Source organism: Danio rerio, chromosome 5, assembly GCF_049306965.1.
Source record: "Danio rerio strain Tuebingen ecotype United States chromosome 5, GRCz12tu, whole genome shotgun sequence".
NCBI classification, from domain to species: domain Eukaryota; kingdom Metazoa; phylum Chordata; class Actinopteri; order Cypriniformes; family Danionidae; genus Danio; species Danio rerio.
Window position 1 is genome coordinate 77,010,001 of NC_133180.1, and position 22,500 is coordinate 77,032,500.

Sequence of the window (22,500 nt, forward strand, 5' to 3'; positions counted from 1 at the left end):
TCCCTAATAATCAAGTGCTTTGGTCATGGACAAAAACACTGTAATAGATTTATTGCAGAATAAAATAAAGTCTCCTTGAGTCTTGTGGTCTTAGAAACAGGCGTCACAAGACAAAAGCAATAAAAAGCACAACAAAACGACAATAAAAAAGCGATAAATGGGCCAGTAATGATAACTCTAATACAGTCTAATGAGTTTGGCTTTTGTATTATTCAGCTCTTGTGCTCAACTTCAAGCTCTCCTTCAGCTTTAGATGTTTTACATGCTGCTCTTTTTTTAATACTGTGAATAAATGAAAGTAAATCACAGTTCTGGCAGAGCTTTGATCTGCATTTTAATGTGATCTCCTCAGCGTTGTGTAAATGTTTCATATTCATTTCTCATCGTGGTCATTGTCTCTATGACAGCGGCTCCAGCGTTATGAGCAAGGCACTCGCTAAAAGCGCTGCGTAAAAACACTACAAACCTGCTCTAGCTTTTCTTTGATCGGCTGGTTTTATGATGCGTTCGGGCTAAAGGGCGGTCATGAAAGACTGAGAGACTTCAGCTTTCATATGCTTTATTGATTTCTGTGTAGAACAGAGCGAATCGCACGCAGACATTTGTTACTCCGGTGAGCAGCTAATAAAGGCCAATTTATGAGACCCTGCAAGCACCGTTACCTTTAATAGTCGAGTGGATGACCGTAGCGCATGGAAATATACTGGGAAAAGAGATCTTTGAGTTTTATTTGAGCAGAAGATGTGGAGATTATGATAGACTCTTCAATTTGACCAGAAAATTTGGAAAAGTCTCATTGACTTAACATTGGACCAAACTTTGTGACCTCATAACTTTGCTCCAGACTGTCATACAGACTTCAGTTTGGGCTCATTTACCTCAGACTACCAATCACTGATGACCTTTCAACTTACTAGCCGCACTCTAGCAACCACTAACAGCACCCTAGCAACTGTCCCATAGACTATTGTAAAAAAAAATAAATAAATAAATCTGCCATTGACTTTACATTGGACATACTAACGACATACCTATTAGCAAACTTACTAATCATACTAGCACCATGCTAATTCATCCTATAATCATACTAGCAACATGCTAATGTATACTATGAACATACTAGCTAAATGCTAATTCATACTAAATTCATGCTAACAATTTGCTAGTTTATAATAAAAACATGCTAGCAACATGCTAATTCATCCAAGAACCATGCTAATTTATGTTAGCAACTGCCTAGAAACCACTCAGAACATCTTAGCAACCGCTTAACAACAACTTATCAGTTAACCAATCAGGCCACCCTAGCAACAACCTATTAACGCCTTAACAACCACTCAGGACACCCTAACAACCACCAAGCAACACCTTTGCAACTACTTAGAACACCTTAGCAACTGCCTAACAACACCTTAGCAAACACTCAGAACATCTTAGCAACCACCTAGCAACACCCTAGTAAACACCTAGAACACCCTAGTAACTGCCTAGAAACACCTTAGCAACCACATAGAACACTCTAGCAACCCCTGAGAACACCTTAGAAACCACCTAGCAATGTCTTAGCAACCAACTAGAACACCCTAGCAACCACCTAGCAACGCCTAAGTAATAACTCAGAAGACTCTAGCAACACCTTAGCAACCACTCAGAACATCTTAGCATCTGCCTTGCAACGCCTTAGCAACCACTCAGAACGCTCACACAACCGCCAAACAACACCTTAGCAACCGCCTAGCAACGCCTTTGCAAACATTCTGAACACCCTAGCAACCACCTAACAACACCTTAGCAACCACTCAAAACCCCCTATCAAATGCCTAGCAACCACTCAGAACACCTTAGCAACCACCAGGCAACACCTTATCAACCACTTAGAACACCCTGAATAAAGCCTAGCAACACCTTAGCAACCAACTAGAACACCTTAGTTATCGCCTAACAACACCTTAGCAAACACTCAGAACACATTAGCAACCTAGCAACACCTTAGCAACCACTTATAACACCCTTTCAAACGCCTAGCAAGAAACAAGTCGGTCCATACTAGAAACATGCTGACCTCTATCTGTTTCAAACTGTTTCAGACAAGCTTTAGTTTGTCTATGATCTACTGTTCTAGTTTATTTCATTATACTGATTTATTATTTATTAAAAAGCCCATAGTGCTATACTGCAGCATCAGAATGATAGTGCTGTTTGCTTATTTGTTGCAATGTTATTGTATGTTTTGTTACCAAAGCAAAAGCCTGAAGGTCTTCAGCTTTAAAATTGCCAGGGAAATATTGACTATCTGTGTTAACGCACAGTAGCACAGGCTTTGGAAAATAAACTGTAGTGGAGTGTTTTCCACAGTCACAGATGGCATTTGTAAGCCTCTCCACTGGCAGTTTTGGTCCACTCTTTCGCAAACCGCTTCAATTCTCTGCAATTTGAAGGGCACCGTCGGCCAACTGCTGTTTTCTGATCTCTTCATTGATATTCAATGGGATATAAATCTGGCACTTCAGAAGCACTCCAGCGTTTGTTTGCAATGAATTTCAAGCTGAGGGTCAATGTTCTGCTGGAACGTTACCTTCGCTGAAAACGAGCTGTGTAATGCCAAGGTCACATCACACAAAGAATAGAAAAACATTTGTTAATTAGAAATATTGTATTCGTTTATTTTCTTTCTCCTTTATTAACTCCGGGCCGCCACAGCGGAATGAACCATCAACTGATCCAGCATATGTTTTATACAGCGGATGACCTTCCAGCTGCAACCCATCGCTGGGAAACATCAATACACACTCATTCACACTCATACACTACAGACAATTTAGATTACCCAATTCACCTAGTGCATGTTTTTGGACTTGTGGGGAAACCCATGTCAACACGGTGAGAACATGCAAACTCCACACAGAAATGCCAACTGACTCAGCCGAGGCTCGAACAGGCGACTTTCTTGCTGTGAGGCAAAGGAAACATTTATAATTGATTATATAATAATGTTGCTATTTTTCAACATGGTGGTTCTGTCCGCTATGACGACCTCTGATAAATCAGAAACTAAGCCAAAATAAAATAATAAATTAATAAATTTTTACATGGCATATTTACAAAACAAAAATAAAAATAAAAATAAAAATAAAAATATAAATAAATAAATAAATACAAATAAATACATAAATAAAAACATAAATAAATACATAAATCAATCAATAATTTTTTTTTTTGTTATTTCTTATTTTCTGGGTTGCAGTTGGAAGGTCATCTACTGCAAAAAACAATTTCTGGAACAGTTGGCGGTTCATTCCACTGCTGCCACCCCTGAGATAGAGACTAAGCCGAAGGAAAATAAATGAATGTTAGATATTATTATATCTTGTGTTGTTGTTGTTTAATTAATTTTAATAAATCAGAAACTAAGCCAAAATAAAATTAATAAATTAATACATTTTTACATAGCATATTTACAAAACAAATACAATAAATAAATAAATAAATACATAAATAAATAAATAAATAAATAAATAAATAAATAAATAAATAAATAAATAAATAAAAATAAAAATAAAAATAAAAATAAAAATAAATAAATAAATAAATAAATAAATAAATAAATAAATAAATGAATAAATATTATATAAATAAATTATATTATAATTTTTTTGTTAGATTTTATTTTCTAGGTTGCAGCTGGAAGGTCATCTGCTGTATAAAACAAATGCTAGAATCGTTGGCGGTTTATTCCACTGCGGCCATCTCTGAGCCGATGGGAAATAAATGAATGTTACATTTTATTATATCTTGTGTTATTGTTGTTGTTTAATTATTTTTTATTGATGTTTGTTAATCTAGAAAGCAAATCAAAACAGTGGTTGCATATCAAACAACAACACTAATGAAAAATAAATGATGATAATAATTTTAACATTTTCTTCTGGAAAAAAATCTACATATTAAAATGATTTCTAAAATGATCATGTGGATCAAATTATTATTAATATAAATAAATAAATAAATAAATAAATAAATAAATAAATAAATAAATAAAATACATTTATTTATTTATTTATTTATTTATTTATTTATTTATTTATTTATTTATTTATTTATTTATTTGTAAATATTCCTTTTGTTTCTTTATAGTGTTGTTGTTCTTAATAATTTAAAGGCAAATCAAAACAGTGATTGCACATTAAACAACAACAAAACTCCCCTATGAAATCCGCGTGTGTCAGCATTGCTAGCGGTACACACTTACTGACCATCAGTTTTGATAAATACTTCTGTGCTGTGCTGCGTAAACCGCAGTGTAAATCCTGAACTCCAGTCATCTCTCATCTTCAGAACGGGGGATCAAACCTGAGGTAACAAACAAGTGAGCGTGAACAGAAGTGCAGCGCTCACCGCCTTCAATCTGTCACTGCCTTGACGGAATTACAGTTAATGATGCTCATTGAAAATGCCAGGCGCCTCTGGACGCTCACGCACACGGACACAAACAGCACACCGTGTTTCATATGAAGAGCACAACACACTGCTCTCAATGCGGCTGCTCATTTTTAGCCGTTCTCATTCTGTTCTCCCACATCTGAATGATATCAGTCTCTCAGCCGCAAGTGTCACAGCCTGTGACTCTGGAGGCAGAGTGAGGATAAATGTGAAGGTGTGTGTGTGTGTGTGTGTGTGTGTGTGCGTGCGTGCGTGCATGCGTGTGTGTGTGTGTGTGTGTGTGTCATGTCTTCAGGCAAACACAGATGATGTGTCTTATAGCAGATGCTTATAGATGTTCTGGGACTTGTTTTGCACCTCACTGTTGAACTCTATTGCCGTTCAATGTCTACAGCAGCTACTGCAATGGATGACATGCTGGAAACTCACTGCTGCAATAACTTTTACTTAAAGAAACATTCTCAATGGAGAGTTCTGACTAGAAGCTACAGATGGTATCTATCTATCTATCTATCTATCTATCTATCTATCTATCTATCTATCTATCTATCTATCTATCTATCTATCTATCTATCTATCTATCTATCTATCTATCTATCTATCTATCTATCTATCTATCTATCTATCTATCTATCTACCCACCAGTCAAGCAATTAACCAAGCAATAAACCAATCAATCAATCAATCAATCAATCAATCAATCAATCAATCAATCAATCAATCAATCAATCAATCAATCAATCAATCAATCAATCAATCAATCAATCAATCAATCAATCAATCAATCAATCCACAAACAAACCAACCAATTAACCAACCAATCCACCCATCCACCCATCCAACTAATCAATCAATCAATCAATCAATCAATCAATCAATCAATCAATCTACAAACCAACCAATTAACCAATCAATCCATCCATCCATCTACCAACCAATTAACCTGTTAACCAATCATCTAGCCAAGCAAATAATCATTATCCTAATCAATCAATCATCCAATCAATCAATCAATCAATCCATCAATCAATCAATCAATCAATCAATCAATCAATCAATCCATTCATCCATCCCTCTATCCACCAACCAACCAATCAACCAAATAACCAATTAATCTGTTAACTAACCAATCAATCCACCAATCCATCCATAATTATCACAATTAGATAGACAGCGATGTAAAATGACCATACATGCATATAATTACTGTATCTCTTAATATCTATATCATTAAACAAACATTTTAAATACATTTTTCATCAAATTATGGTTCGTGTTTCTCATTTAGTGCAACTTGCGGAATTATACATATTTTCCCAAACCAGTGCAGTAATCTATACAACTGGTTAAAATGTATTATATGCTAAAATAAATAAATAAATAAATAAATAAATAAATAAATAAATAAATAAATAAATAAATAAATAAATAAAAATAGTTAAGCTAAGTCTGGGACATTGTTTGCAATCAAGTTCTACTATCGCCACAAGTTTCAGCTTCTGCTCACAGTCGTCATTCATTTGTAAAAAGTTCTACAACTAGTTGAAAAATCATTGTGACAGAGTTAGCAATGAGTAGCCGGGGAAATACTCTCATTTTTTATTTATTTATTTATTTTTACAGTGCTCTCTAAACAACATCCACAGACAGCAGCCCGGAGAGAAATAAAGACAAGCAGCTCAATATCCGTAGCAGCAGCTTTATTGCATCAGAAGCAAACTGCAGTTTCCACTCGGCAAAATAATAAACATCATTTTCTGCTCTTCCGCACTGACAGCCAGAAAAACACTGTTCTGTGTCCTTACAGATGTGTAGTCCAAACGCTGTCAGCCCTAATAAGCTCAAGACACTCACGCAGATATTTTGGCTGAACATAATCAAGATCTCAGCCATAGGGCAACAGTGAATGGTTTATGTATATGGAAATGATTTAAATTATATTGATGCGGTTCTAGTTCTAGTTGCTTTATTATAACTGTATTAAAAAGCACATGATCAATAATGATCATAATAGTCAAACCAGATGTTCATTTGTTTGTTCGTTCGTTTGTTCATTTATTTATTTATTTATTTACTTATTAATTAATTAATTAATTTATTTACTTGTGTATGTATGTATGGATTTATTTATTTTTTATTATTTATTCATTCATTTTATTTATTTATTTATTTTAATTATTTATGTATTTATGTGTGGATGTTTCCCAGGGGTGGGTTGTGGCTGGAAGGGCATCCGTTGCATAAAAACATGCTGGATAAGTTGGCGGTTCATTCCCCTGTGGTGACCTTGGGTTAATAAAGAGACTAAGCCGACAAGAAATGAATGAATGTATGTATGTATGTATGTATGTATGTATGTGTTTGTTTGTTTGTTTGTTTGTTTGTTTGTTTGTTTGTTTGTTTGTTTGTTTGTTTGTTTGTTTGTTTGTTTATATAATAACTTTATTTATTTTTTTAAATCAATCATTCATTCATTCATTCATTCATTCATTTATTTATTTAATCATTTACTTATTTATTTAGTCACTTGTTTATTTATTTATTTATTTATTTATTTATTTATTTATTTATCTATTTATTTATTTATTTACCTATTTATTCATTCATTCATTCATTCATTCATTCATTCATTTATTTACTTATTTTTATATTTATCTATCAGACTATAGTTGTCATAACACTATATTTGGTCAGAATACATTGTCAGAAAGTTATTTTTTTATTTTTTTTTATAGCTATTCACACTGATATAGTTATTCATTGCATTTTGTCATTTGGCTTTATTCAAAAATGCTTTGTCTGATGAACTTGAATGCTTATATAGTCTAAAAATGATCTGGTTTTAAAAAAATTTAATATCGGTGCATCCAGGGCCGGCGCGTCCATAGAGGTGACCTAGGCGGCCGTCTAGGGCGGCAGTATAGAGTGGGCGGCTTCCGCGACACCTCCCTTACCACGCGCATCCTCAGTTATGTCCCCGACACCTCCCTCACCACTCGCGTCCTCAGATATATTTGCGCATAAACGACAGAATAGAGTGGCCGGCGTCAGCGACACCTCCATTAGCACCCGCGTGTCGGGCGGCAGAACTGAGGTCCGCGACATCCGCGCGTCCTCAGTTATATCTGTGCATAGGGTGGCAGAATAAAGAGCGCAGTGTCCACGACACCTTTCTCCATCCCTCAGCACCCGCGCGTCCTCAGTTAATATCCGTGCATAGTGCGCCGGAAAAGAGGTCCGCGACACCTCACTACATTTTCATTAACGGTCACTTTTGTTTTCACATTGGGGTTGAGGGCGGCATGATCGTCCTCTGCCTAGAGCGGCAGTTCAGCTTGCTCCGGCCCTGGGTGCATCCCTGACAAACAGCCTTGATACTATGAAAAAGCATTCAATTTCTTATAATATTGCTATTTTTAGTAGGTAAAGTACACAGCAAATTCATCTGAGTTAAATTCTCGGTGTTGAAGCATTTCAGAGTAAAGTGTTGACGTTAAAGAGTTAGATTTTGATAAATGAATATAATAAGAGTTAGAATTGATTTTATTCAGTGCGAAATCAAGGAGTTATCTTTTCAACACTTGGTGGTGTTATTTCCAACATCCGGGAATTCATGCAGCCCCAGTCACTGAAGAATTTTCCAGACGCCATTTTCCATCTGAGGTTTAGAACAGCAACTGGTGAGTCAAACTACCTAAATTTAGGTATTTTACTGACTTTCTTTAAGGAAATACAGTTGTAAACATATTGTTAAGTTAATAACTTTAGAATGGAGTGACAATTTTAATCTTCTGCTGTTCATTCATGGTCGTTTGTGTATCTAGCTTAACTGCATTACTCACTTCTTTTCAAGAATGTTTTTATATATGCTCACGCATACATAGTGCATAAAAACATCAAATGTACATGTTCAACACATTTCTGTCACGCTTAATGCCATTTTGTGCGTTGTTACCCATCTGTAAAATAAAATCGACACTTCTCCTTTAATTCGAAGCAAACTAGCGAGGGAATCCCCGGAGCAGCCTAGCCTACTCTGCCCGGATGCTAACGGCAACACAGGACGGTTTCCATAAGCTCTGGAGAGTTTCTAAAACATATCTGGTGAGTAAATGAACATATGCTTACTTGTAAAAGGCTTCCTGACTAAAACATATGATTGTTTTTAATTCGTGTACGTTAATTTGGTTATTTTAAACACCGCGGCCCTTTTAAACTGGTTCATTCGTGGCCGTCCATATACCGTTAGTTCATAGACTCGCGTGATAACCTACGCTTGAAATATATTAAGCGTTGACAACCATTAAAGTCGGAATGTTAACATTAATGTCTTTAAATGACCGCGTTTGCACTTTCTCAGACATTTAAGGTTACCGAAGTCTCCCGGAAGTTGCGGGACTAACGTTAACGTTATCCCGCAAATGCACAGAGACTCCCAGATGCCCAAGTAACTTAGATGCCCGCAAATGAATGATAATCTCCCGGAAATCGCGCGTCTCCCGCCCGGTCATTAAACACTTTGCACAGCCCTCTCCACCGCATCCCTCCCAGCTCTTCAGGTACGTCGCGCGCAAGTCACCCCCACCGCTCTTTAGGTACGTCGCGCGCAACTCATCCCATTGCTCTTCAGGTTCTCATCTCTCCCGCTACCTCCCGCAAATCAACTCTGTATCCCCCGAAAATTACTTTTTCCAACTCGGGATGTCTGACGTTAGTAAGTTAGGCTATTTATGTAGTCAGGAACATCTTAGTCAAGCTTTTTCTCCCGCATGATATTGTGCTTAAAACTATAGGCTAAACTTAGCATGTACTGTACACAACATTTCCTTTTTATTAAAGACAATTTAGTGCGTTGTAAACAGCCACCTGTCTGTAAAATTAATCAACTGATTCATATTTGAGCTGCCTAATGATGATACAGGTTTGATTTGTAGATTTATTATCAATAATCAACATCTGAATCAAAAGATATCTGAAAAAGTGTGAGGCATACTTTGTGATGTTCATCTCTCCTTTTTATCTGAAGGTTATGCATATGTGTTAGATACTAATTTTTTGTTGTTGTTTTTTCAAGCACACCTTCTTGGTCATATGTGGTGATAATAATGAAGGTATGTTGGATAAAGTTCTGTATTTGTTCAACATAAGCTGAGAGGGTATTAGAGCATTAGAGATTAACAAATGACATGAAGGTGATAAGTTTTGTATTGTGGGTGAACTGTTACTTAAATAATGTTTTGCTCTTTGCTTTGCACTTTTCCTCTTCTGCTTATCCTAATATTTTAGATTATATTTGGACCAGAAACATCTGCTAGACTCCAGGAAAGGTGGCGTCAATACTGGACCTGAAAGGGTCTAACAAGTTGAATCAGGTAAAGAAACATGCACGCACGCACGCACACGCTTACAGAAAACTGTTGTTTATGAAGTTTATGAATATTTTTTACACCATGGCCAATATTTTGGGGAAGTCAGCATCACTAAATGATATAAAAGATTTTAAGATCCTCTAAATTTTGCTCCAAGTGTTGTGTTAAATTCAGGATTCTGGACAGACAGCTGCCTGCCTGCCTAGTCATAGTGGTTAACCTAATTGTTTTTGGAGATCCAACAGTGATGTATGTGTTTTTTCTACTTTTCCATATCCTGTCACCTCATCCAGCTGGGAGAGTCAAGTTGTGGATCATCATGAAGATTTTCAAAAGGTGAGTTTAGATTTCTTGAATGTTTTATTTACTTTAAATGTTCTTTTAAATATATCATAGAATTTAATTGCAATTTGTTTTTTAAACATTTTTCTTAGTCATGCTGGAGTCTTGAAGAGTTCTTAGATGAGCATCACCCTACAGTATATTTGTGCATCAGGAACCACCAGACGAGCGATCAGCAGCTACTACTGTACATCGTCATGGATAAAAAGGTCATCCTGTGGCTGGGAAGCGCTTCATTCACAGGACATGCTTAATGAGATTTCCTAGCTCCAGTTTGTTTTCACACAAGTTTACAGCATTTATACCTTCATTTAAACTGCTGTGTTTGATATGGAGGACCAAGGAAACACCCGAAGTGAAAGATTTGCACGCCAAGTTGTTTAAAATGTAATTTCAGAAGAAAACTATGCGTTCAGAAGTAAACTATGAGTGACGCTATATTGAACTTTCAAATTGCTCTGATAACACATCAAGTTTGGACCAAAGGACTGAAACAGCCTTTTTGAGCACTGGTCATACATATTTTGTTGATACTGTCTGTACTAATAAAACATTTAAAGCATATTTGGCATTGTTGCATTTAAAAAAACTGAATGAATTGTTGAAGTGGTGAATGTTTTCAAATAAAATGTTTTTTCTTTTGTAATTTACAGTCTATTTGACCTTTTTACCATATTTACACTCAAGAGAGTTGAATAAAATAACAATATATTACACCAGGCGGTGTTAAATATAGTTACATTTTTTAACTCTGCCCAGAGTTAAAATTAACCCTTACTTCGGTGTCAATGTGCCAACCCTTTTGAAAGTGTTGATTTAACAATGTTTTGAGTGGACCCCATGAGACACTTTCAAAGTGTTGAAATTAACACCCATAGAGTTGTTTTGGGTCCCCATATTTTGCTGTGTAGTTGACATGTCCATGTTTAATGCAGTGTGTTTGTTGCTGTTTCTCAAGATTTTCTAAAATGTCTTTGCATAAATTGTTCCATTATGTTAGTTTAAGAATGTTGTCTTTGGAAAATAATCCTCTTCATCTGCTTCCTAAATGTTATAGTTTGGCAGCTCCTTCCACCACAGAGGAACAGAGAGAGTGAAGGGTCTGGAAAGGGACTTTTTTATCATTTGTGAAGCAAAACTAGGTGCATACTTGTAGTAGCGAGTTCAGGTAAAGAAGATTTGTTCAGGATCTGTCCTTTAGATGCCAAATTGAGGTCCCGACCCTCTGTGGTCATTAAAAATCCACTGACACTTCTTTTAAAGAGCAGGGTGTAACCCTGGAGTCCGGGCCAATATCCCTTCATCAGCCTTATCAGTAATGGATTCCTATCTATTGAACTGGCTCTATCACTCTTTATTTCGGTGTGTGGTGGGTTTATCTGTTCATATAAACACTGGAAACTGTACAGTGTTGGTGGATGAGGAGAAATAGTAGAGCTGCACAATTTTTTATTTTTTATTTTTTTGCTTAAAATAAGGATCAGGATTTTTTTTCTCACTATTCTGTAGATGTAAAATAAAGGTTATTATGAGTGGTCTATTATTATTGTTATTTCTCAAACAGTTTAAAAAAAATTATATATATAAATATATATATATATATATATATATATATATATATATATATATATATATATATATATATATATATATATATATATATATATATAGGTCTACTGTTTATTCTCATGCACAACACTTTGTGTTCGCTAAGAAAGAAAAAAGCATATCAAATGCTTGTTGTAGCCTAATCAAAACTCTATAATCCCATATGATTATTTAAATGTTGTGCATGCTTTCGGTTTCATTTTCACTGCTCAGTGTGGTTTATACATCCCGCGCGGCTCTCAAACGATCACTCTGTTTCACAAACTCAATGTTATTTACAACTTTATTACCTGTTATTCACAGTCTTATGCAGGTTCTGTTCACTAAAGTAGACTTCATTCACAGGCGCGTGCCCCCACCCTCTCTGTGGTAGCAGCTGAAAGTCAGCAGCTCACGTCACGTGTTACATAGCGGTCGCGAATAAATCATTACATGAAGACAGAAATGTCGTTTTTGGGTTAATTATACCTTATTAATGCGGTATGTGACTCTTTCAGCAGCATTTCAAGACCATTGGTGTCCACGTTGCTGAACAAGGTATGTAAAACAATGTGAAGACCTGTGCGGCCGCCTTTTCTTCTCTACTGAACTTGACAATATGATTGGCAGAATCGTAGAAATGCTGGATTAGGATCATCTAGGGGGTCGAATCGAGATTGGGATCTTTTTTCGATTAATTGTGCTTTGAGATTAATTCAGCTCTAAGAGTTAGAAATGGATAGAGTGCATTTTGTGTTAAACAGCAACAAATAGTCATCTCACTCATCCATTTATTGATACCTGAAAACCAGTAGAGTGAGATGGGAACATGTGTGGCTTTTGATTTGTTTGTTTTACTAAAGGGCGAGGCAGTGAGTAGGTAGTGCTGTCGCCTCACAGCAAGAAGGTCGCTGGTTCGAACCTCGGCTAAGTTGGCGTTTCTGTGTGGAGTTTGAATGTTCTCCCTGCCTTCGTGTGGGTTTCCTCCGGGTGTTCCGGTTTCCCCCACAGTCCAAAGACATGCGGTACAGGTGAATTGGGTAGGCTAAATTGTCCCTAGTGTATGAGTGTGTGTGTGAATGTGTGTGTGGATGTTTCCCAGACATGGGTTGCAGCTGGAAGAGCATCCACTGCGTAAAAACTTGCTGGATAAGTTGGTGGTTCATTCTGCGGTGGCGACCCCGGATTAATTAAGGGACTAAGCTGACAAGAAAATGAATGAATGAATGAATGCTTCACTAAAGCCAACCCGTACCCTACTCTACCCCTCAGTGGAAATGGGCCATTTGGCATCTTTTACATATTTAATCGTTTATTTTCCTCTGCTCAGGTGCTCCTATACCCATAATAGTCAGGTCTGAACTGCATGCCAGCTCATAACTGATAGTGTTTTAACAGCAGTTTTACTTTTATTTGTTACTCGTTTTGATTTGCATATAGTGGAAAATGAGCATCACATGAGTAGGAGTGCTGTACATTTCAGAATACCTGCATTCATATTCAGACCAGCAGCATGGTTGCAACTGTGAAATTGCTTTTCAGTTCAATAAACAACAATTTAAATTTTAGGAACTTTTGGGCTGTTTTTTTTTTTTTTTTTTTTTTGTGAATAAAATAATAATAATAATAAAACAGATCCAAGCCAAAGCAGGATCAGCCACAGAGACACTCTCTCTGAGAATGTATGAACCCTCCTCTGATGAAAGCTTGGATTATGAATATCGAGCTACTTTTCTGGACTCTCCCGGAAGGTTAACATGGGATTGACCCATTTAATATTTATGCACTCTGATATTAGTTTTGCCTCAGAGTCAAACTGAGTGTGCTTTCTGTTAGCTTGGATGGAAAATAGGCAAAGCGCACTATTTATTGAAACCTTTAAATAAAAAAGTTTACGATTCAAATGCCTATTCACAAATAATTTCCAACAAAATTGTACATATTGGCACACATTTTACAATTGTGAAGATGAAAGAATGTTCTTTTCTATTCTATTCTATTCTATTCTATTCTATTCTATTCTATTCTATTCTAGTTGAACTATTTGTTTATTGATATGATGGAATAGGTAAACCTTATAATCTAAATGTAAAACAATATGATAAACATTATTCCCATTATTTAGTTTGGGAGAAAAATATTTTAAAAAATCAGCAGATCAGATCTATTTTATTTTATTTTATTATTATTTTTTTGTTTAATTTAATTTAATTTAATTTTTTTTTTGTATTTTTTTAATTTAATTTAATTTAATTTAATTTAATTTAATTTAATTTAATTTTATTTTATTTTATTTTATTTTATTTTATTTGTTTAAGCAATCACTTCATATGCAGTTCTGGTCCTTAATAATCCTCAGTTATCAACATTTGCTATAGTTATTTCTGTCCTTTCGCATTCATTTTTTTTTCTTTATACATTCCACTCTTTTCTCTCTGTTGACTGATTGATCAACTTATTAATGTGCATATTATAAATAATATACAATTCCACACGATGATTTTAATTAAATGCATGTATTCTCACAATCTTTAATGTATTCATATCCCCCCACTACAACATCTCTTCTTTGATTGGTGTTTACTGGCATGGAGGCGGGGATCTTAACAAACTATATCAAGCCCTGCCTTATGAGTTTCTATGCTCCAGAACCAATCTCCGGATTCAGCTTTTAGTCACAATAAGAAAGAAAAGACGTACACAACTACACCAACATCAACATATAAGGCACAGCATGTAATTTAATCCACTAGAGGGCGTTTATTCACAACAAACAAAGCCGTATTTTAATGACACTGTAGCAATCATGTTGATGAATATGATTATGAATTATATGCATTATCTGATTATGAATAAAACTGAAAGCCATGCAGAGAAAACTGAATAAAACACACAGCATATTAAAGTCTTGCTACTGTTTCCCTTTTTTTCTAGAAAACCAAAATGGAAATCAATAGTGTGTGACATTATTAGCATGAACACACACAGCACACACTCTGTCTCACTGGTTCAAATTGTCTTATTTCTCTAGTTCAAAATACTTGTGATAACAATGTAAGTACAAAAGTCTGTATATAATAACTACGTTATTTGTACATAATACCTGTGTGTCAAACCCAAGCAAAAGTGAAAGCCGGCTGCAGGACTCACCATGACGGAGATGTGCAGCAGGTGCATGTGTTCGTGCAGGACTCGAGGTGGCTCTCGAACCGTAGGCTGCGTGACCTGTGTCAGCTGCTCTGAGCTGCTCATGGACACGTGGAAGTACAGCGTCCCATTCTCCAACCACTGCTGCTTCCAGTGCACTTGAGAGATATCCGCTCCAGTTCCTGACATCTCTGCAGACACAGAGGAAACACACAAACATGGGTCAGCTGGAGGAAATGACAGGCGTTGTTGCATGTGACACGTAGAGCATTTACAAAGGAAAGAAAATAAATCAATCAATCAACCAATCAATCAATCAACCAATCAATCAATCAATCAATCAATCAATCAATCAATCAATCAATCAATCAATGCCCCAATCAACCAATCCATTCAACCACCAATCAACCAATCAATCAATCAATCAATCAATCAATCTATCTATCTATCTATCTATCTATCTATCTATCTATCTATCAATCAATTAATCAACCCATCCATCTATCCATCCATTTATTACTCCATCCATCCATTCATCTATCTATTTATCTATCTATCCACTCATCCATTCATCAATGCTCTAACCAACCAATCTATCCATCTATGTTCCCACCAACCAAAAAAGAGTTAACCAATCAACAAATCAATCAATCTATCCATCCATCCATCCATCCATCCATCCATCCATCCATCAATCAATCAATCAATCAATCAATCAATCAATCAATCAATCAATCAATCAATCAATCAATCAATCAATCAATCAATCAATCAATCAGTCAGTCAGTCAGTCAGTCAATCAATCAATCACCTATCCATCCATCCATCCCACAACAAAAAAATCCATCCAACCTACCACCAACCAATCGATCCATCCATTAATCCATCCATCCATCCATCTATCCATCCCCCAACCAGCCAATCCATTCATCCACCAACCAACCAATAAATCAACCCATCTATCCATCCCCCAAACAATTCATCCATCCATCCATCCATCCTCCCATCAACCAACCAACCAGCCAACCAATTAACAAACCAATCAACGAATTAATCAACCAATCCATCCATCCATCCACCCACTCCCCCCCAACTAACCAACCCATCCAACCACTAACCAACCAACCAATCCATCCATCCATCCATCCATCCATCCATCCATCCATCTATTCATCCCCCAACCGACCAATCCATTCATCCACCAACCAACCAATAAATCAACCCATCTATCCATCCCCCAAACAATCCATCCATCCATCCATCCATCCATCCATCCATCCTCCCATCAAACAACCAACCAGCCAACCAATTAACAAACCAATCAACTAATTAATCAACCAATCCATCCATCCATCCACCCCTCCAACTAACCAACCCATCCAACCACTAACCAAGCAATCAATCCATCCATCCATCCATCCATCCATCCATCCATCCATCCATCCATCCATCCATCCATCCATCCATCCATCCCCCAATCAATTCATTCATCCATCCATCTTCCCACCAACCAATCAATCAATCAATCAATCAATCAATCAATCAATCAATCAATCAATCAATCAATCAATCAATCAATCAATCAATCCATTCCTCAACCAACCAATCCTTCCAACCACCAACCAATCAATCAATCAACCGATCAATCAATCGATCAATCAATCAATCAATCAATCAATCAATCAATCAATTAAACAAACAATCAATCAATCAATCAATCCATCCATCCATCTATATATCTATCAATCTTTCTATCCATCCATCCTCCCACCAACCAACCCACCAACCAATCAGTCAGTCAGTCAGTCAGTCAGTCAGTCAGTCAGTCAGTCAGTCAGTCAGTCAGTCAGTCAGTCAGTCATTCAGTCAGTCAATCAATTAATCAATCAATCTGCCTTGTGTATGTGAGTCTATGTCTGTGTTTGTGTGTGTGTTAATACGAGCCCAACCCTCGTGAATGTTCTGGGTGGATTTGAGTGCTCTGACTCCTCCTGAACCTCCTCTTGTGCCCTTAGGCTCTGCTATCAAACTCTGACATCAAATGCAGAGGGATTAAAACTTCCAGACCACTGCATTTATTTTCTCAACTTCAAACAGTTTCCTCAGAGCATCAAACGGCAGGTAAACGAGCTTCTCTTTACCCCAGCACTCGTTTGATTTCCCTTCTTGACGCCTTTAAACCAAAGGTGACATTGTCAGATGTGCTTGAAACAGAGACTCCGACTTCACACAGGAGAACAACTTTCTGACATCCGACAAGCTTTAAGTGTTTATTCGCTCATTTAAGTCTTAAAGTTACTGACAAAAGTGCTGACTTTAAATGCTCATTCAAACAAAATACAGTTGGAGAGCTTTGGTTCACACAGAGCGAACATTTTGTCATCATTTACACGCCCTCGCACCATTAAAAATATGACTTCTGCATATCACGAAAGCAAAGAGCAACCAAAATGTGTCAAGATTCAGAAGCACAGAAAAAAATACAGTCAAATTTTATATTGGTGACTTTCACTATTATATAGCTGCATTTTTGATGCACTACACTCATTTACAGTGCATACGGGAAGTATTGATAGCGCTTCACTTTTTCCACACTTTTTATGTTACAGCCTTTTTCCAAAATGAATTAATTTATTTCCTCAACATTCTACACACAATCCCCCATAATGACAATGTGAAAAAAGAGTTTTTGAAATGGTTGCAAATTTATTAAAAATAAAAAAGCTGAAAAATCAGATGTACATCAGTATTCATAGCTTTGGCGTGAAGCTCTAAATTGAGCTCAGCTATATTCTGTCTCCACTGATCATTCTTGAGATGTTTCAGCAGCTTCATTGGAGTTCACCTGTGGTCAATTCAGCTGACTGGACATGATTTGAAAAGGCGTACACCTGTCTATATGAGCTCCCAGGGTTGACAGTGCATGTCAAAGCACAAACCAAGCATGAAGGCAGAGGAATTGTCATCAGACCTCTGAGACAGGATTGTCTCGAGGAACAAGACAAGACTGGGGAAGGTTACAGAAACATTTCTGCTGCTCTGAAAGTTCCAGTGAGCACAGCGGCCTCCATCATCCGTAAGAAGAAGATGTTTGAGCCACCAGGACTCTTCCTAGAGCTGGCCGGCCATTTAAGCCGAGTGATCGGGGGAGAAGGGCCTTAGTCAGGGAGGTGATCAATAACCCGATGGTCACTCTATCTGCGCTCCAGCGTTCTTCTGTTTATAGGGGAGAACCTTACAGAAGGACAACCATCTGTGCAGCAATCCACCAATCAGGCCTGTATGGTAGAGTGGCCAGACGGAAGACACTCCCCACCTGGAGTTTGCCAAAAGGCACCTGAAGGACTCTCAGACCATCAGAAACTAAACTCTCTGCTTGTCACACCTTTGCAGTGCCCCAGTTTGGACACTTGAGGGCACTTGTTTGTTTTGTAGTTTCACTTCATTTCCCATAATCCATTGTATCACTGATTGTGTTATGTTACAGCTGTTTCATGTTTGTTAATTTAGTCCTGTCTTTATAAACCCTCTTGTTCTCTGTTTTAGTTGCCTTAGGATTTTGTTAGCTCCTCACGTTTGGTATGTTTGTCTGGTCATCTAGTTTTTGTATATTGATAATTCTTGGATTCCTGTTTTGTGTTTGTTTTCATTAGCACTCTTTAGCACTCCTACCCTGTTTTTGTATTTACTCGTTTTTGGATTTTTGCCTGTTCTCTTGTTTGGATGATGAAATAATAATAATATATATATGTATGTATGTATGTATGTATGTGTATATATATATATATATATATATATATATATATATATATATATATATATATATATATATATATATATATATATATATATATATATTTTTTTTTTTTTTTTAATTAATAAAATGATTTTTTAATGTTAAAAATAAATTTGATACTTGTTTATATTCAAGTTCTCTCATTTTTATTAGTTTAAAAAAATTAATTACATTTTTTATTTTAAAATTATTTTAATATCATTTTATATTTTTGTTTAATTATTATAATTTTTTACTTTTTTATTTTTATTTTAGGGCATTAATTAATGGAGAGTGACCAGTATTGCCATAGCAGCGATTTGAAATAACATAGAATTATTATTTTATATCAGTCTCTGGATATTTTTAGTTTATTTATGTATTTGTGCATTATTTCATAGTATAAAATTTTTTTTTTTTTTATCATCACTAGATTTGCATCCTGCTTTAGTTCTGTTCAAGTTTGGAAACTTTTGTCTTTTGGAAACCTTAGTCTTTTTTATAATAAATTGCTGCACTTGGATTTTTGCATTTTGTGATCATTCCCCATTTCGTGACACTGCTCTGATGAGAGTAAAAATGAACTCTCTGGAGTGAATGCCAGGCGTTACGTCTGGAGAAAAGCAGGCAGAGGCTACTACCATTCCTACAGTGAAGCATGGTGGTGGCAGCATCATGCTGTGGGGATGTTTTTCATTAGGAACTGGAAGACTAGTCAGGATAGAGGGAAAGATGAATGCAGCAATGTTCAGAGACATCCTGAATGAAGACCTGCTTCAGAGTGCTCTTGACCTCCCTATAATGCCTTATACTACTTAGCAGTGGATACTGAAGTTGTCCAGATAACATGTAAGTAGTAAATCGATATTCCTGTAGGCACGGCTTAAAATGAGCACTTGCCATGTGCCAAATGCGAATAGTGGCAAGTATTTATACCATTATCTCAGTCACCAATTGGTGTGGAATTGTTATTATTATTTATTATTATTATTATTATTATTATTATTATTATTACAATTATTATTATTATTACTATTATTATTATTATTATTATTATTATTATTATTATTATTATTATTTATTTATTTATTTATTTATTTATTTTTAATTTATTTATTTATTTATTTTTGTGAATAGCACGCAATGTAGTGAGACCTACAGTACATTTTTTAGAGATTGTTTGTTTAGTTTTGGTATCTGGCAAAAGGTAAATCTAAAAATAAACACTTTAAATATGACTACATGGTTACAGTAGTAGTAGTAGTAGTAGTAGTATAACTGCCTGTTTTTGCAAAAAGAGTTTCATGGCTGATTTATTGCAGTCAAATTAGCAGAATTCATTCATTCATTTTCCTTTGGCTTAGTTTTATCATGGGTCGCCACAGCGGAATGAACCACCAACTATCCCAGCATGTGTTTTTAGGCAGCAGATAAAGGAGCAGCATAGGCATGCTTAAAATACAATCATTTTCTAAAACTCTATATGAGAGCTAGTGAATGAAATCCAGCAGTAGTTTAATTATTGAGCGTGACTCTCACACTCCATCCTCAGTCAACAAATGGGCTCTTAAATCAGTCAGTCTGGTAGAAATGAGAATAAAACACGGCTCATAAGCAGCGCTGGATTGATTTTCAATCATTCACGAAACCAAATCATTATCAGAGATCTGCTCGAGTGACTCCAGTCATCAGAAATCTCCGGCGAGTGATTGTTCACCTCTGAACGCACCAGCGAGAGCTGCTGTTATTTGGGGAGGAACTGAAAAGCCTGTGTGCTGTGAATGAAAGAGTCCAGCGCTCATCAAATGTGGCCAGAGAGGGAGCAGATCTGTGGGGCGGCTTTTCCATCGACTCGGGTTTGTGGTTTGACCTCGGGAGCAATAAGCTTGATATTTTCAAAGGAGCTGCAGAAGTGTTTCGCCAGTAACGAGAAGCAGGGAATTGATCCTGCAAGAGCTGCGAATAGCTAGAATACACTGAGAACGAGACCTTCAGAACATTCGGAAGTACCTGATGTCAAAATATCCAGAGCAAGACGTTATTGCTCAAGGATTCACTTTCACTGATCTGTTACAGATTTGACAATAACAGAATAGATGATAGATGATTGAAGATTGATGAAGAAATAACCGAGCTGGCCATAATAGAGTTGACCACAAAATAATTGACAATACTAGAGTTGACCACAACATAGTTGAAATTAATAGTTGACCACAACAGATGGTAACGGTTGATGATAACACAGTTGATGATAATGAAGTTGACGATAACACAGTTGACCATAATGGAGTTGAAGATAACGCAGTTGACGATAACACAAGTAATGAAATGGAGTTGATGATAACTAAGTTGACGATAACAAATTGAATGAAAACAGAGTTGACGATAACAGGGTTGATGATAACAGAGTTGACAATAACATAGTTGATAATAACAGAGTTGATGATAACACAGTTGACGATAACAGAGTCGACGATAACTGAGTTGATGATAACAGAGTCGACGATAAATGAGTTGACGATAACAGAGTCGACGATAAATGAGTTGACGATAACAGAGTCGACGATAACTGAGTTGATAATAACAGAGTTGACGATAACTGAGTCGACGATAACTGAGTTGACGATAACAGAGTTGACAATAACTGAGTTGACAATAACAGAGTCGTCGATAACTGAGTTGACGATAACTGAGTCGACGATAACTGAGTTGATGATAACAGAGGTGACTATAATGCATTTCACTACAACAGATTTGGCATAATGGAGTTGACGATTACAGAGTTCATCACAAAACAGTTGACGATAACAGAGATGACAATAAAAGAGTAGACGATAACGGAGTTGACGATAACGAAGTTGATGATAACGAAGTTGACGATAACGAAGTTGACGATAAAAGAGTTGACTGACATAGTTAGCAGTAACAGAGTTGACGATAATAGAGTTGATGATAATAGTTGATGATAATGAAATTGACGAATCCGAAGTTGACCATTACGAAGTTGATGATAACAGAGATGACAATAAAAGAGTTGATCACAAAAGAGTTAAGAGAACAAGTTGACGATTACAGATTTGACAATAACAAAGGTAACTATAACGGAGATGACAATGACATAGTTGACTATTACACAGTTGACAGTAACAGAGTTGCCGATAACAGAGCGATAATAACAGTTGATGATAATGAAGTTGACGATAATGGATTTGACGATAACGGAGTTGATGATAACGGAGTTGATGATAGCAGAGTTGATCACAAAAGAGTTGAAGATAACAAAGTTGACGATTACAGAGTTGACGATAACAAAGGTAACTATAATGGAGTTGACGATAACAAAGTTGATGATAATGGACGGTCGCTATAATGAAGTTGACTATAACGGATTTGATAGTAATGGAGTTATTTACAAAAGAGTTGACGATAACAGAGTTGATAATAACAGAGTAGACGATAACTAAAGTAAATCACAAAAGAGTTGACAATAAGGGAGATGACTATAATGAAGTTGACTATAACGGAGTTAATGATAACGAAGTTGATGCCAATGGAGTTGTCGATAATGAAATTGACGATAGCAGAGTTGACGTTAACAGTGATGACGATAAAAAAAGTTGACAATTACATGGTTTAGTAACCTAGTAGAATAAACACAAATGACAATTTGACATAACTAATTATTGAAAATTGAAGCTGGATGTCCATTTTATAAGGGAGAGGTGGCCAAAAATAGTTCATATTTTCAAGACAAAATGTCTCTAAATACACACATAAAGACGATTTCTATAAAGTTTTGCGATAAATAATAGTAGGTTTATCTTATGGTGCATTATCCAC

General features: G+C 36.2%; 1 protein-coding gene and 1 long non-coding RNA gene across 2 annotated transcripts in view; one reads left to right on the forward strand and one right to left on the reverse strand.

Moving 5' to 3' along the window:
- The window catches only part of astn2 (astrotactin 2), a 574,772-nt gene that overhangs the window by 453,472 nt on the left and 98,800 nt on the right, over positions 1 to 22,500 (reverse strand). Inside the window, exon 2 of the mRNA XM_073951693.1 lies at positions 14,889 to 15,076. Within this exon, the coding sequence (XP_073807794.1) occupies positions 14,889 to 15,076 (188 nt within the window). The remainder of the gene's footprint in view (positions 1 to 14,888; positions 15,077 to 22,500) is intronic.
- LOC141385693 (uncharacterized) lies at positions 9,759 to 10,377 on the forward strand. The gene is made up of 3 exons (XR_012406556.1): positions 9,759 to 9,812; positions 10,103 to 10,145; positions 10,244 to 10,377. It is a non-coding gene; the product is annotated as an uncharacterized lncRNA (long non-coding RNA).